Source organism: Uranotaenia lowii, chromosome 3, assembly GCF_029784155.1.
Source record: "Uranotaenia lowii strain MFRU-FL chromosome 3, ASM2978415v1, whole genome shotgun sequence".
NCBI lineage: Eukaryota > Metazoa > Arthropoda > Insecta > Diptera > Culicidae > Uranotaenia > Uranotaenia lowii.
The window spans coordinates 324,613,234-324,628,003 of NC_073693.1; the positions used below are offsets into that span (position 1 = coordinate 324,613,234).

Genomic DNA, 14,770 nt, shown 5'->3' on the forward strand with positions numbered 1-14,770 from the left:
ACAAGTCCGGTGTTATGTAGCGGTCGCACCTTTTTAAATTTTAATTTTGTCGAACCGTGCAAAATGCATCGGTTCTGCCATTTGTATGCAAGAGGTACGGATCGGTCCGATGCCTTTATCGAACCTTGCATCGAAGGTTGAATTCCAGAGCTTTTTCTTTCAAGGCAAACCCATAAAGCTTTGCTAGGGGGTGGGAAAGAAATAGAAAGGCCCGAATCACGATTGAAAAACGAGCGACGAATTGAGATCGCCAAAATCCCGAAGAATTTGTAAAGATTACTCGGGATTAACGTACTTCCGCCTAAGGTCAACGCCCGAGATTGCTTTCCCTGATCTGAGGGTACATACTGCAATCACTTCGATCTGGTTAGTGAACGCGAATGGAAGTACGCTTCTATCGCGACCCGTTTTACTTTAGTCCTTTTAAGTGAAAAGGTACCATTGGTGATGTGATGTCTGAATTTTAAGATTAATTTGCTTTCCTTTTTGTGTAGCTCGCTGTTAAAGCTACACCTAGAAATTAGGGCCGAAATCGTGCGTGCAAATCTGAAAATAGATATCAGGTAAAGCGTGCTTAAATAACCGTGCCCGTGCAAGTGCGAGTGCTAATTTTTGTGCCAAACAGGCAACCGATTTCGCCAACAGCATTCCCGACAACGTGCGCCCTAATCCGACCAGATCACCCCGAGTGTCACAGCGAGCCTGCCTGCCACCTGAACGGAAACCGGTTCACAAACCACGCCGTTTTCCCTGACCCGAACATCACGTTTCCCACCAAGACAACCCCCCCGGTTGGAACGGACATCCGGCGGGCCCCACCCGTGTCGGATTGGCCGCCTCGTGCTTTTTTAAAATCCGATGCTAATAGGAGCACAGCACCAATAGCAGTAAATACAGACAACGAGTCTGGCGAGATCGACGACGTCATCAGCTCCCGACGGACGGTTGAGCAATACCACAGCATTCGACGACAGCAGGTTTGATCCACATACACTAACTCGGTGAGTCAATCCTATCATTCTCTGTTTCTCTTATTCGTCATCCAGAGCGTCGTCCATAGCCGACGGAAAATTGAAATTGTTGGCAAAATAATATGCGTTAATCGCATTTTACAATTTACGTTGTTTTACGAATTTTATGTTCGACATTAAAACATAAATTCGTCTAAGTCGTGACGGATTCTATTGAACTTCGTCCGACCCCTTGAATTTTAGCGGTACCGCAATCGTTCGCAGCCTCTGAACGCGATCGATGGCCCAAGCACTGCACGGTTGATAGTAGTAGTTAGAATATGCACGCACCGGTAGGAGATTAGAGTAGGAATTGTATATAGTAGTGTAAGACAAAAATTGTACTGAATGAAATGCGCAAAATGATCAACTGAACACTGAATTATACACAACCCAAAACCAATCCTGTAAATATGAAGTACCCCGTTTCACTACTCTAGTTGTTATTCCTTTCAAATACACTATTGCTATGGAATTAATATAATGTATTTTTGAATCCTACCAGAAGTATTTTAATTGGAGATTTTGGAGATCACATTGCTACGCGAACCGTTTAGATGTTAGATTTGAATTTTCTTTTAGCGCCTTCCATGACCGTTCGCCCTCTGGTGGTGAGTAGATTGTAGTCCAGTGATGCGAAATTCAGGTATGAGCGATCTCGTACCGAGGAATCTTTATGCTTTCTTTTAGGTTTTGTTAATTTCTTTGAGTGTGACCGAGAAATTCTCGAGTTTTTCGATTGCGGATTCGGTGAAGCCACTAGTTCGATCCTTTATCCGATCGGGTAAAATTTTTATGGACTCGCCTTGAAGGGAGTCTCAGCCGGGCAATTCAACCTTGGTGTGCTGTCCCTATTCTAGGGTGGCGCATAAGCAGCACGCTTGTGTCGGACCGAACTGTGCTGGCTACACTATGTTTCAAATCAAACAAAATACGCTAATGATCGGTTTCATGTATCACTCACTCATTGCCTGATCCATTCACTCCTGATCGAAGACCAACATGATTCGCCATATGCATTGCGCATTGGTGAGATTCCAATTTGATGATGGTGCTGCACTGTTTTGACAGCAAGCATCGTGCGAGGTAATCTGTATTTTAGCGATGAATTGAACGATCGATGATCGGGTAGGTCCAGTAGCAATCAATAACGAAATCCGACCGCTGTACGTTCAGCTGCGAAGTGCAATCAGAAACATTCATTGAAAATGAGTGATTTTCGGAACACTGCTTATAACTCGATATTTTGAAATCAATTGCCCGGATACTGTCAGGGTTTGGATATAATAAACCAAATTTGCCGGGCCCGGATAAGTTTTGCGATCATATTAGAGAATGTCAATTTACTCAAGGAAAATAATATTCAACGATATGACTATATCAATTTTGACATGCTCCCATCACCTAAACTTATAACGATGAAATAGTAATTACAGATTTATCGTAACACCACGAGAAGGTCTTATTTGTACCTTACAAGGCAACCTAAAATTGATTTTCAAGATTTTTTTCGTACGTGTTGAGATTATATTCAGTTAGTTTGAGATGAGAATGGTATCAACTAATTTCATCATTGACAAGAAACATATCAGGAAACGTTAGAGCAAAAACTAAAGGGAATTTAAAATATTTAAAAAAAAGTTAAATTTGTAGAACTAAAATTCATAATTAGGCCAAATATTCAATATCAGAAGTCAGAAACAGGCTTTGATTCAAGATCCAAAACAAAAAAAAACTGCAGCCTGTGGTTTTCTTCGAGGAAACATTAAGTTTCATTAAGATCCTACATGAGTTTGTATACCTTTTTTAAGAGAAAGTTCAAAACCATACTTCAGTACTAAGAAAAAAAGAATAAATTAAAATTTTGCTAACCATTACTATAAAACATTAGAGTAAAAATCATGAAAAATTATGAAGGTTTGCAAAGAAAACAAATGAGTTTCAATTTTGATTTTTTACTAACCCTTCGTTACATGATTTTTTATTTTTCCTTAAAAATCATTTTAAACAGTTGAAAATGATGTGTACATCAAGAAAAAATATTAAAATAAAATACGGATTTTCCATTTTTCCATACATTAATTATTGTGAATTTGTAACTTTATGAATCGAAGGGTTAATCACCACAATAAAAATCCAGTCGAAAAATTAAATCGCATATTGATGATAAAAATCAAAGCAACAATGCAGAATAGAATTTCACAATTTTGAATTTAATTTCTTATTCCCTTATCATCAAACTAGGAGTTCATATATTTTTTCAATACGAAAACTTTCAAACACTTGTTTTATTTTTAAAAATTGATTTATAGGAAGATAAAAAAAAGCTATTATTTTCTACGAAAATTGATAGTTTTCAATGTTATTTGGTAAAAAAGAGATTTCATAACATTACGATTTTGAGATGCTGTGAACCAGAATTCAATGAAGATTTTTAAATATTGCTCTCATTTTCTATTTCCAAAACATATTTATTCACGTTTTGAGAAATAGGTTTAAAATGTAAATTGGAAAGATGATGAAAACTCAAAGTAGATAATCAAATGCATTTCAGGAAACAGATTACAAGAAAAAGAATGTAATAAGTAAATTTGCTCAAAAAAATAAAAAAAAATATTTGGAGCATAAAACATAGAGCGTTTCATACCATGAGAAGTGTTGTTTGAAAACACTGCAGTATTCTTCACTGCAATAAATGATAAGCCATGAATAATATTTTTAAAATGATTTTGGAGAAAAAGAGAAAGGCAATTGATAAGAACTGCTTTAAAAGGAAACAAATTTCAGCAAAACATTCATTGGCGCACTTTACTTAGGTTTAATCGAAAACGGACATAACAGTGTTCAAGTTCCTCTGTAAACGAAGAAAATAATGAAAAATGAAAAAATCATCATGATTAAGTTCTATCCAGAAGATATTCGCTTTCAGCTTTCGCTGGAAATCAAGAAAATAAAAACTAATAAATTATAAATTTTTGCCCCTGAAGGTAGGCATTACTTTAAAAATTTCTTCAAATCTAAGTAATAACAGGAAAATGGAATAAACAAAAAATATATGTAAAGCGAAAAACAACGCACCAATTCACTTTCAATATGTAGACACAGAAATGAAAGCATTCCTCGATTAATAGTCAATGTCCCTATTCAAACAACTTAGAGGATTAACAGAAATTGTTGTTTAAAACTGATGGTAACAAATCCGAACTCGGTTTTTGTTTGATTGAATTTGATTAAGGGGGAGTAGGGTCTAACACTTTCAAAAAATCGATTTTTTTATTTTTTTATTTTCTTATTGTAAAACATTTCAAGAATGTTGTGTCAAATTTTCAAGTCAATTGAAGCAAAACTGTAGAAGTTATAGGCCTTTATCTCCTCCTATCTAATACTGCAAGAAAGCAAGAGCAGAAACTTCAAACGCGTTTTTCTCGAAAAAAACATTTTTAAAGTCAGTGGACATCGTCATTTGAAAACTACTTCACCAATTCTTTTCAAATTTGGAACATATTTTCTACATATAAAATACCAAACCCCAACGATTTTCTTTTTGTTTTTACTTTGGAGAGATTTTGTAGATAAAAAATGGCGGATTTTTTCGTGAAAAATCGTAGTTTTTACTTCAAGCAGCCAAAAAAATTTCATAAAATTTTTTTTAAGTAAAATAAAATCGTTGGGGTCGAGAAAAATATCTATTAAAATATTTTGCTTTGATTTTTAGACTTCAGAAGATTCTGTGCTGAGATACAGTGTCCACCGCAAATCCTGTTTTCTAAAAGGCATCCTCGAAAGTGCTCCGTCACCGGCTCATTTTTCAATATTTTTCTACGAAAAAAATACTAAATGTTCTTTTAACATTGCTTTGTATAATGCAAAAAATTTGATTACATTTGTTTGAACGATAGCTCTTAAAAAAATTTGTGAAAATGGTGTTTTTTCTACCCGTTAGACCCTACTCCCCCCTTAAGGTTCAATTAACATAATTTGATAGAATTGTACCGAAAACAGTCCGTCAATTTTCCCGACTCACCTCATTTTACGGTACCAATTCAGTTCCATGAACATGCATAATGGTTTACTACTTACATGAACATTATTTTTGTGAAAATTCAAAGGCTCAACAAAGTTTGCCGGGTCATCGAGTTTTCCATATATTTTTTGAAAATTAATCTTATTCAATTGAACGTAATAAATATGTATAGAAAATTCTAAGAATTAAAAAAAGAATCGTTCGACATTTTCTACTTAAAGTCGAGTCTTTCTGCACTTATAATACCCTTTTGGCTCTGAGACCTCATTTCCGGTTTTACTCAAAAAATGTTTTACATTTTTTTTTTAAATTCATTTTCGGAATTAGCGGCCGGTTTCAAACAGAAAACATGTGTCTGTCAATGAAGTTTACTACATTTCTTATCATCTCTGAACTGCAAATCAATTTTTAAAACCTTCACAGTTGTGTTATATGTGTTTCAGTAAGATAATTAAACTGAATTTAAAATTTATACTCAACCAAAAAAAGTCTTGTGTTTTGTATTTTTAATTTTCAAAGCTTATTCCTTTTCAAAACTTATTAAATTTCAAAACTTATTCTTTCAGCGTTGGGTTTGTGCTCCTGAATAAACAGAAGTTTGTAAAACATTTTTCATCAAATATTAAGGGAACGATTTTTAAAAATTATAACATTTTGAAGAATCTCCCCATCCGATGACTCCCTTTAATAGTCTGATCTCTTGCTCTGTTTTATCCCTCTCATCAAATATGAATTCATTCAAATGGTATGCATCACAACATATCTTGAAACTTGCTTTTCGCGCAGCCACAACCATAACACAAATCTGCGGCGTTTATTCCGATCACATATTGACTTTGTAATAACCATATAGAAGCATCATTTTTGCTTTTATCTCCACCATCGAAATTCTGCTCAACCTCAAAGCTGCGAAAAAAGTCGGCGGCAAGTTGTTCAAGAAGTGATACATAATTTCATTCATCTCACAGCTTATAAAAATCATATTCTTTTATGGGCTATCGAAACCATTCACAACGATACAAACCCACCAAATTCAAAACGATCCATTCGCTTGGAATTTTCCTTGTGTCGGATCTTGGAAAAGCAGCCCTCGGGATGTATGGAGGACTCGATAAAAAAAACCAAGCCTAAACATCGAACGGGATTCCTTTCAGCAGTGTCAAATTTAACCGAATTTTCATTCAACTGACACTCCGAAGACCCCCCTCAAATCAAGGCTGCTGGCAGATGCTTTCCCTAAGTTGGAATAACAAATTTTGCATGCAAAACCAGACAGACTATGAATAATCAGGTTAAGCTTCGACGCACCGTTTTGGTTTCCGCCGGAAATCTTGAATATGTTGTGTTCTCCTGCTCCTTCCAAAAATTCTCACTCAGGCTTGACAGAAAGCTCCCTTCATTGAGGACTCACGACCAAGAAGAAAAAAAAATCTTTACATTGTTCAGTTTCCACAGGGAAGTGGGCTCAAATCTTGATTATTCATCGAAATGTAAAAATATTTTCCCACCGTTTTCGCAAAATTTCATTGGAGTTCATCCCTTGCAGGTTGAAATAGCTGGAAGACACAGTTTAAGTAAGCACTGCTGCAATCAAAGGTGTGTTTTTCTCCCTGGGCGTGAAAATCAGGAAGCGTGGGCGACCCACCTTCTCGATTCCGTGATAGTCCCGGATAATCCTGTAAAGATGGATTTCGGCTGCTAGGGAGAGAGAAAAAAAAGAACTCCCGAACAAAACAAACACATATATTCCTCTATGTCATTCAAATTTTCTCCGACAGTCTATCGGATTTTATCAGGTTTGACACGTGTGGGGATGAGGGTGTTTGTCGTGCGATGTGGCTTTATTGAGGAAGACAACGCCAAAAGTTTACACGTGTCACCATAAAAAGGGGGAAATTTTCGCTGGAATTGCCGTGAAAATCAGCTTAATGCTGAAATATCTCTGGGAAGTACCTGACAGGAAAATTTGTTTTTTCCTGACTTCAAAAACCTAATGAAAAAAACAAAAAATTTTAAGATGTTCCGCAAAAAATTGAAACAAAAAACCAAAAATATAACAAAAAAGACAAAAAAATATCAAAAATGACAAAAATGACAAAAATGACAAAAATGACAAAAATGACAAAAATGACAAAAATGACAAAAATGACAAAAATGACAAAAATGACAAAAATTACAAAAATGACAAAAATGACAAAAATGACAAAAATGACAAAAATGACAAAAATGACAAAAATGACAAAAATGACAAAAATGACAAAAATGACAAAAATGACAAAAATGACAAAAATGACAAAAATGACAAAAATGACAAAAATGACAAAAATGACAAAAATGACAAAAATGACAAAAATGACAAAAATGACAAAAATGACAAAAATGACAAAAATGACAAAAATGACAAAAATGACAAAAATGACAAAAATGACAAAAATGACAAAAATGACAAAAATGACAAAAATGACAAAAATGACAAAAATGACAAAAATGACAAAAATGACAAAAATGACAAAAATGACAAAAATGACAAAAATGACAAAAATGACAAAAATGACAAAAATGACAAAAATGACAAAAATGACAAAAATGACAAAAATGACAAAAATGACAAAAATGACAAAAATGACAAAAATGACAAAAATGACAAAAATGACAAAAATTAAAAATTTGACAAAAATGACAAAAATGACAAAAATGACAAAAATGACAAAAATGACAGAAATGACAAAATGACAAAAATGACAAAAATGACAAAAATGACAAAAATGACAAAAATGACAAAAATGACAAAAATGACAAAAATGACAAAAATGACAAAAATGACAAAAATGACAAAAATGACAAAAATGACAAAAATGACAAAAATGACAAAAATGACAAAAATGACAAAAATGACAAAAATGACAAAAATGACAAAAATGACAAAAATGACAAAAATGACAAAAATGACAAAAATGACAAAAATGACAAAAATGACAAAAATGAAAAAAATGACAAAAATGACAAAAATGACAAAAATGACAAAAATGACAAAAATGACAAAAATGACAAAAATGACAAAAATGACAAAATTGACAAAAATGACAAAAATGACAAAAATGACAAAAATGACAAAAATGACAAAAATGACAAAAATGACAAAAATGACAAAAATGACAAAAATGACAAAAATGACAAAAATGACAAAAATGACAAAAATGACAAAAATGACAAAAATGACAAAAATGACAAAAATGACAAAAATGACAAAAATGACAAAAATGACAAAAATGACAAAAATGACAAAAATGACAAAAATGACAAAAATGACAAAAATGACAAAAATGACAAAAATGACAAAAAATGACAAAAATGACAAAAATGACAAAAATGACAAAAATGACAAAAATGACAAAAATGACAAAAATGACAAAAATGACAAAAATGACAAAAATGACAAAAATGACAAAAATGACAAAAATGACAAAAATGACAAAAATGACAAAAATGACAAAAATGACAAAAATGACAAAAATGACAAAAATGACAAAAATGACAAAAATGACAAAAATGACAAAAATGACAAAAATGACAAAAATGACAAAAATGACAAAAATGACAAAAATGACAAAAATGACAAAAATGACAAAAATGACAAAAATGACAAAAATGACAAAAATGACAAAAATGACAAAAATGACAAAAATGACAAAAATGACAAAAATGACAAAAATGACAAAAATGACAAAAATGACAAAAATGACAAAAATGACAAAAATGACAAAAATGACAAAAATGACAAAAATGACAAAAATGACAAAAATGACAAAAATGACAAAAATGACAAAAATGACAAAAATGACAAAAATGACAAAAATGACAAAAATGACAAAAATGACAAAAATGACAAAAATGACAAAAATGACAAAAATGACAAAAATGACAAAAATGACAAAAATGACAAAAATGACAAAAATGACAAAAATGACAAAAATGACAAAAATGACAAAAATGACAAAAATAACAAAAATGACAAAAATGAAAAAAATGACGAAAATGACAAAAATGACAAAAATGACAAAAATGACAAAAATGACAAAAATGACAAAAATGACAAAAATGACCAAAATGACAAAAATGACAAAAATGACAAAAATGACAAAAATGACAAAAATGACAAAAATGACAAAAATGACAAAAATGACAAAAATGACAAAAATGACAAAAATAACAAAAATGACAAAAATGACAAAAATGACAAAAATGACAAAAATGACAAAAATGACAAAAATGACAAAAATGACAAAAATGACAAAAATGACAAAAACGACAAAAATGACACAAAATGACACAAAAATGACACAAAAATGTTACAAAAATGACACAAAAATGACACAAAAATGACACAAAAATGACACAAAAATGACACAAAAATGACACAAAAATGACACAAAAATGACACAAAAATGACACAAAAATGACACAAAAATGACACAAAAATGACATAAAAATGACACAAAAATGACACAAAAATGACACAAAAATGACACAAAAATGACTCAAAAAATGACACAAAAATGACACAAAAATGACTCAAAAAATGACACAAAAATGACACAAAATTGAATATAAAAATGACACGAAAATGACACGAAAATGACACGAAAATGACACAAAAATGACACAAAAATGACACAAAAAGGACGCAAAAATGACACAAAATAGACACAAAAATTACACAAAAATGACACAAAAATGACACAAAAATGACACAAAAATGACACAAAAATGACACGAAAATGACACGAAAATGACACAAAAATTACACAAAAATTGACTCAAAAATGACAAAAATAACACAAAAATGACAGATATAGCACCAAAATGACACATAAATGACATATAAAAGACTCAAAAATGGCACAAAAATTACACAAATATGACACATTAAGACCAAAAAATGACACAAAAATGACACAATATTGACACAAAAGTGCCACAAAAATAACACAAAAATGAAATAAAAATGACACAAATTTGACATAAAAATTGCAAAATAAATGACACAAAAATGACACCAAATTGACACAAAAATGACACAAAAATGACACAAAAATGATACAAAAATGACACAAAAATGACACAAAAATGGCACAAAAATGACACAAGGATGACACAAAAATTACACAAAAATGACACATTAAGACCAAAAAATGACTCAAAAATGACACAAGATTGACACAAATATGCCACAAAAATAAAGCGAAAATGACACCAAATTGACATAAAAATGGCAAAATAAATGACACAAAAATGACTCAAAATAGACACAAAAATGGCACAAAAATGACACAAAAATGAAAAAAAAAATGACACAAAAATGAAAAAAAAATGACACAAAAATGAAAAAAAAATGACACAAAAATGACAAATTAAGATAAAAAAGTGACAAAAATATGACACAAGATTCACACAAAAATGCCATTAAAAATGACACAAAAATGAAACGAAAATGACACAAAATTGACATAAAATGGCAAAATAAATGACACAAAAATGACACAAAATTGACCCAAAAATGACACAAAAATGACTAAAATTATTTTAAAATGACACAAAAATAACACAAAAATGACACAAAAATGACTCAAAAATGACACAAAAATGATACAAAAATGACACAAAAATGCCACAAAAATGATTTAAAAATGATACAAATATTACACAAAAATGACCCGAAAATGACACAAAAATGATACAAAAATGACACAAAAATGACACAAAAGTGACACAAAAATGACACAAAAATTACACAAAAAGGACACAAAAATGGACTCGAAAATGACAAAAAATGACACAAAAATTATACAAGATTGACACAAAAATGAAACAAAATAGACACAAAAATGTGATGGAAATGACATAAAATTGACACAACATTGAAACAAAAATATCACAAAAATGACACAAGAATTACACAAAAATTACACAAAAATTATACAAAAATGACACAAAAATGATGCTAAGGTGACACAAAAATGACACCAAGAAAACACATAAATGTCATCAAAATAACCCAAAAATGGCTTTAAGAGTTCAAAATAAATGACATAAAAATAGCACTTAAATGACACAAAATTGCACAGAAATGACACAAAAATTACACAAATATGACACACTAAGACCAAAAAATGACACATTAAGACCAAAAAATGACACAAAAATGAAACAAAAATTACACAAAATTGACATAAAAATGGCAAAATTAATGACACAAATATGACACAAAATTGGCACAAAAATAACATGAAATGGCACAGTTTTGATACAAATATTATTCAAAATTAGCACAAAATGACACAAAAATTAAACAAAAATATCAAAAAAATGACACAAAATAAGGCAAAACTGACAGAAAATCATGCAAATATGATACAATAAATAAAAAACGACTCAAAAATGACACAAAAATAACACAAAAGTAACTCAAAAAAGACATAAAATAAGGGAAAACTGTCAAAAAAAGACACAACAATTACACAAAAATAACACAAATAGAACAAAAAATAACACGAAAATTACATAAAAATGACACAAAAAGGACATAATATAAGTCAAATTGGCACAAAAATGAAACAAAATCTCGCTAAAATAAAACCTGAATTAAATTAAATGAATTTGGTATCTCAATTGAACTTCTTCATTTTTTTTCAATAACGAAATATTCGTCTAAGTAGAAGAATACAAAATTTTCCAGTTAACTTTATATATGAGGTATTCAAAGTATTAGTGCAGTATTTAACTTTTTTGAGTAAATAATGCCAAACGATTTCTCGAATTTCAAACAATGTAAGGTGACTTTTTCAAATGTTAAGAATTTTTTTTGTTTGTTTGAAAAAAAAAATACAAATTGTCGAACAATTAATGAAAAATGGCGGAACACAATAACTCAAGTTAAGTCGTGTGCCTCATATGAAAATTAATGCCATTTTAAATTGTCAGAAATTTCTAGCGTACTAGCTTTATATAAGTTGGGCCTTCAAAAAAGTTAAAAGACGTTGGATACATCAGTGTAGCATGTTGAAGTTAACATTAATAAAAATGTGTGAAAAAACCAATCTTTTCTTTGACGTTAATAAAAAAGTTTAAAAAAATAGAAATAAAGCTTTATGCAACTAAAACAAATAGGAACGTTGATAAAAACTTTGAGAGAAAAGTTATCTTATTTTTTCTAAAAAGGGTGTCAATTTAACAGTCATGGTTGAAAACTACTATATCTGTCTTTGTTTTTTCAGGAATGCGGATAGGATTAAAAAACAACCGTTCTGGTGGAATTCGGAAACTAAAATCGAGATTTCATTTCTTATTCATTTATACTTTTCCCGCTAATTTGAACAATATGAATTGATACAAAGAAAACAAACAATTTGGCATCATTATAGCGGTGGTTGGAGATCTCATCTAGATAGTCTAATTTCAGGCGTCTAGGTATGATGCCAGGGTGACCAATAGTGAAGAGATCGATCAGTCTTGTTTTTCAACCTTTTCTTCACTAGTTCCGATGAAGGTGCCAGAATTATTTGAGAATATGTTGTATTTAGAGAGTAGAATTATTTCTTAGTGTGTAAACCCTTCGTTTCATAAAGAAACAAATTTGCAACAATTAATGTATGGAAGAATGAAAAAATCAAAATAATTTTTGAATAAAAATAAAAAATCATGAAACGAAGGGTTAAATTACATCAACAATAACCTTACAATTCAAATTCCTTAACCGTAAAAAAAAGAATTCTAATCGTTGATTGACTGAAAAGAACGATTTTTCTATAATTTTTTCCGATTTTTTGTTGTAATGAGTGTTTTGAAGTCATCAACTTGTGGAGGATTTCAATAACCTTTTTTCAATTTAAACTTTTTTCTGACTCCCATTATTATATTATTTTTTTTTTCGTTGGCTTCAAATGACGTAAAAGCAAATGATTGTTGTGTTTCAGTTGCGTTACAAATAAGTTTTAAATATAGCAGTTGGGAATCTAGAAAGCTACAGCTTGTTTAGACAGGAGTTTCAGATTGAGACTCCTAAAACTTTGACGAATAAAAAAAATCTGGGACGGATGATGGTTAACACGTACTTATTGTAGTCTTTCTTAAAACTGATACCAGTGTTCTTCTTAACATACTGAAACTCGACTTAAAATCTACAAAATCATATAATAAAAAATGTCAATCTAACTCAATTTACATTTTTTCTTTTGCTGAAGAGCTTACGAAGAGGACTTAAGGTAACTCTAAATTGTTATCAGACTTTTTCTGATATTTTTTTTACCAAATTAGAAAATCAAAAAATAAGAAATACTCAAAACTTATGTCCGTTTTCCCTTTTACGTTTCCTTTATTCCAGTTCGACACCGAAATCCAGTATCTGGAGAGCAAGGGTCGCAAGCACCAGGAGCAGCTCGATGCGCTTTCGCAGGAGATCGGCAAAACGGATCAGCTCTTCCGGCAGGGCAGCGAACAGCTCCAAACACTGCAGTACGTCGAAGAGGAAAGCGAACTGGTCCGGCAGCAGGAGAAAACCCTCAAATCCGAAATCACCCTGCTCCGGTCCAAGCTGGCCAACTGCGAAACCGAGCTGCTCCAGTGCAAGAACAAGATCCGGCTGCTGATGGACGAGATCCAGGTGGAGCAGCGCAAGTATTGCCGACAGTATGACTCTAATCGTGTTCAGTTAGAACGCCATCTAATGTCTGAAGTTGACAGGATACAACTGGAGATCGATCTGGCCATCCAGAGCACCGACCAAGCGGGCAAGACGACCGACAAGCTGAAGAGCGAAGTGGCCGTCATCGAGAGCAACATTGCCGAGAAGAAGAAGCAGGTCGAGCAGCTGGTCCAGGAGATGAAGGAGGTCAACCTGCAGAGTTTGGCCGTAGCGCCGGCCGATGAAGTGCGGCATCTGCTGGAAGGTAGGAGTTTGGAGGATGTTTTTTAAAAGACATTTTTATGTACTGTAATATCTTTTTTAACATGAATATGCACATTTGAACAAAGTTATATCAACGTGATGATTCCCATCTTATCAAGAATTTGGTCTCATAGAAGCTTTTTGGAAGCCTCATATTAAGGAAAAGATTTATTGAGAGTTGAGTTGAGCTTTTCTGAGAAGTTTGGTAGTCGTTATACGAAAATACGATTTGCTGAATAAGATAGTCTTAAAACTATTTCGACAAATTGTAGTTTTGAACCCTCATCTTCTTGATGCCTAACTTAGGAATGGACTCAGAATATCTGACAGATGTTACTTAGTCGTAGTAAAAATCAAATGTTTCATGAGGACTACAGCCATTGTTCAACAGGAAGCTTAAAAGGAAGGAATTCAGAGACTTTTCCGTCGTAACTACACATAAAGGCGTAATATGCCTGACATTTGAACCTTGCTGTTCTGCCCTCTGAATTCCATTAGAGTCGTTTGTCCTTCCGACCTTCTTAATATACCTTCCAGATTGTCTCCATCATATTGGTTGAAGAGTCATCCTACTGTAAAGGCGATCGGATGCTACGTAAAAGTTCATGTCTTGTTTGCGAAGTTCTATGTGTAGCAATTATGTACTTGGACTTATACTCTACTTAAACTGTGTTTTTCTATGCTTAGTTTTGCACCAGTTCACGACCCGTTGTGCACTTTTTGTTGTCTTTTTGTTCGTTTACGCGCGCAGTTTTGCACCAGTAGTGCCCAAGTTTTGAACTGAGCATGGAC

At 32.1% G+C, this 14,770-nt stretch overlaps 2 protein-coding genes across 13 annotated transcripts in view; one reads left to right on the plus strand and one right to left on the minus strand.

Annotated features, from left to right (window-relative positions):
- Positions 1-14,770, plus strand: part of LOC129750906 (type-2 histone deacetylase 1) — a 446,066-nt gene that overhangs the window by 421,993 nt on the left and 9,303 nt on the right. For 9 of the 11 annotated variants that reach the window (XM_055746085.1, XM_055746090.1, XM_055746091.1 and 6 more), the window contains 2 exons: positions 13,275-13,295; positions 13,415-13,979. In XM_055746085.1, coding sequence (XP_055602060.1) covers positions 13,275-13,295; positions 13,415-13,979 — 586 coding nt within the window. The remainder of the gene's footprint in view (positions 1-13,274; positions 13,296-13,414; positions 13,980-14,770) is intronic. The other 2 variants (XM_055746093.1, XM_055746092.1) reach the window with 2 other exon arrangements.
- LOC129750907 (microtubule-associated protein Jupiter) overlaps positions 1-14,770 on the minus strand; it is a 619,733-nt gene that overhangs the window by 395,577 nt on the left and 209,386 nt on the right. The window lies entirely within an intron of this gene.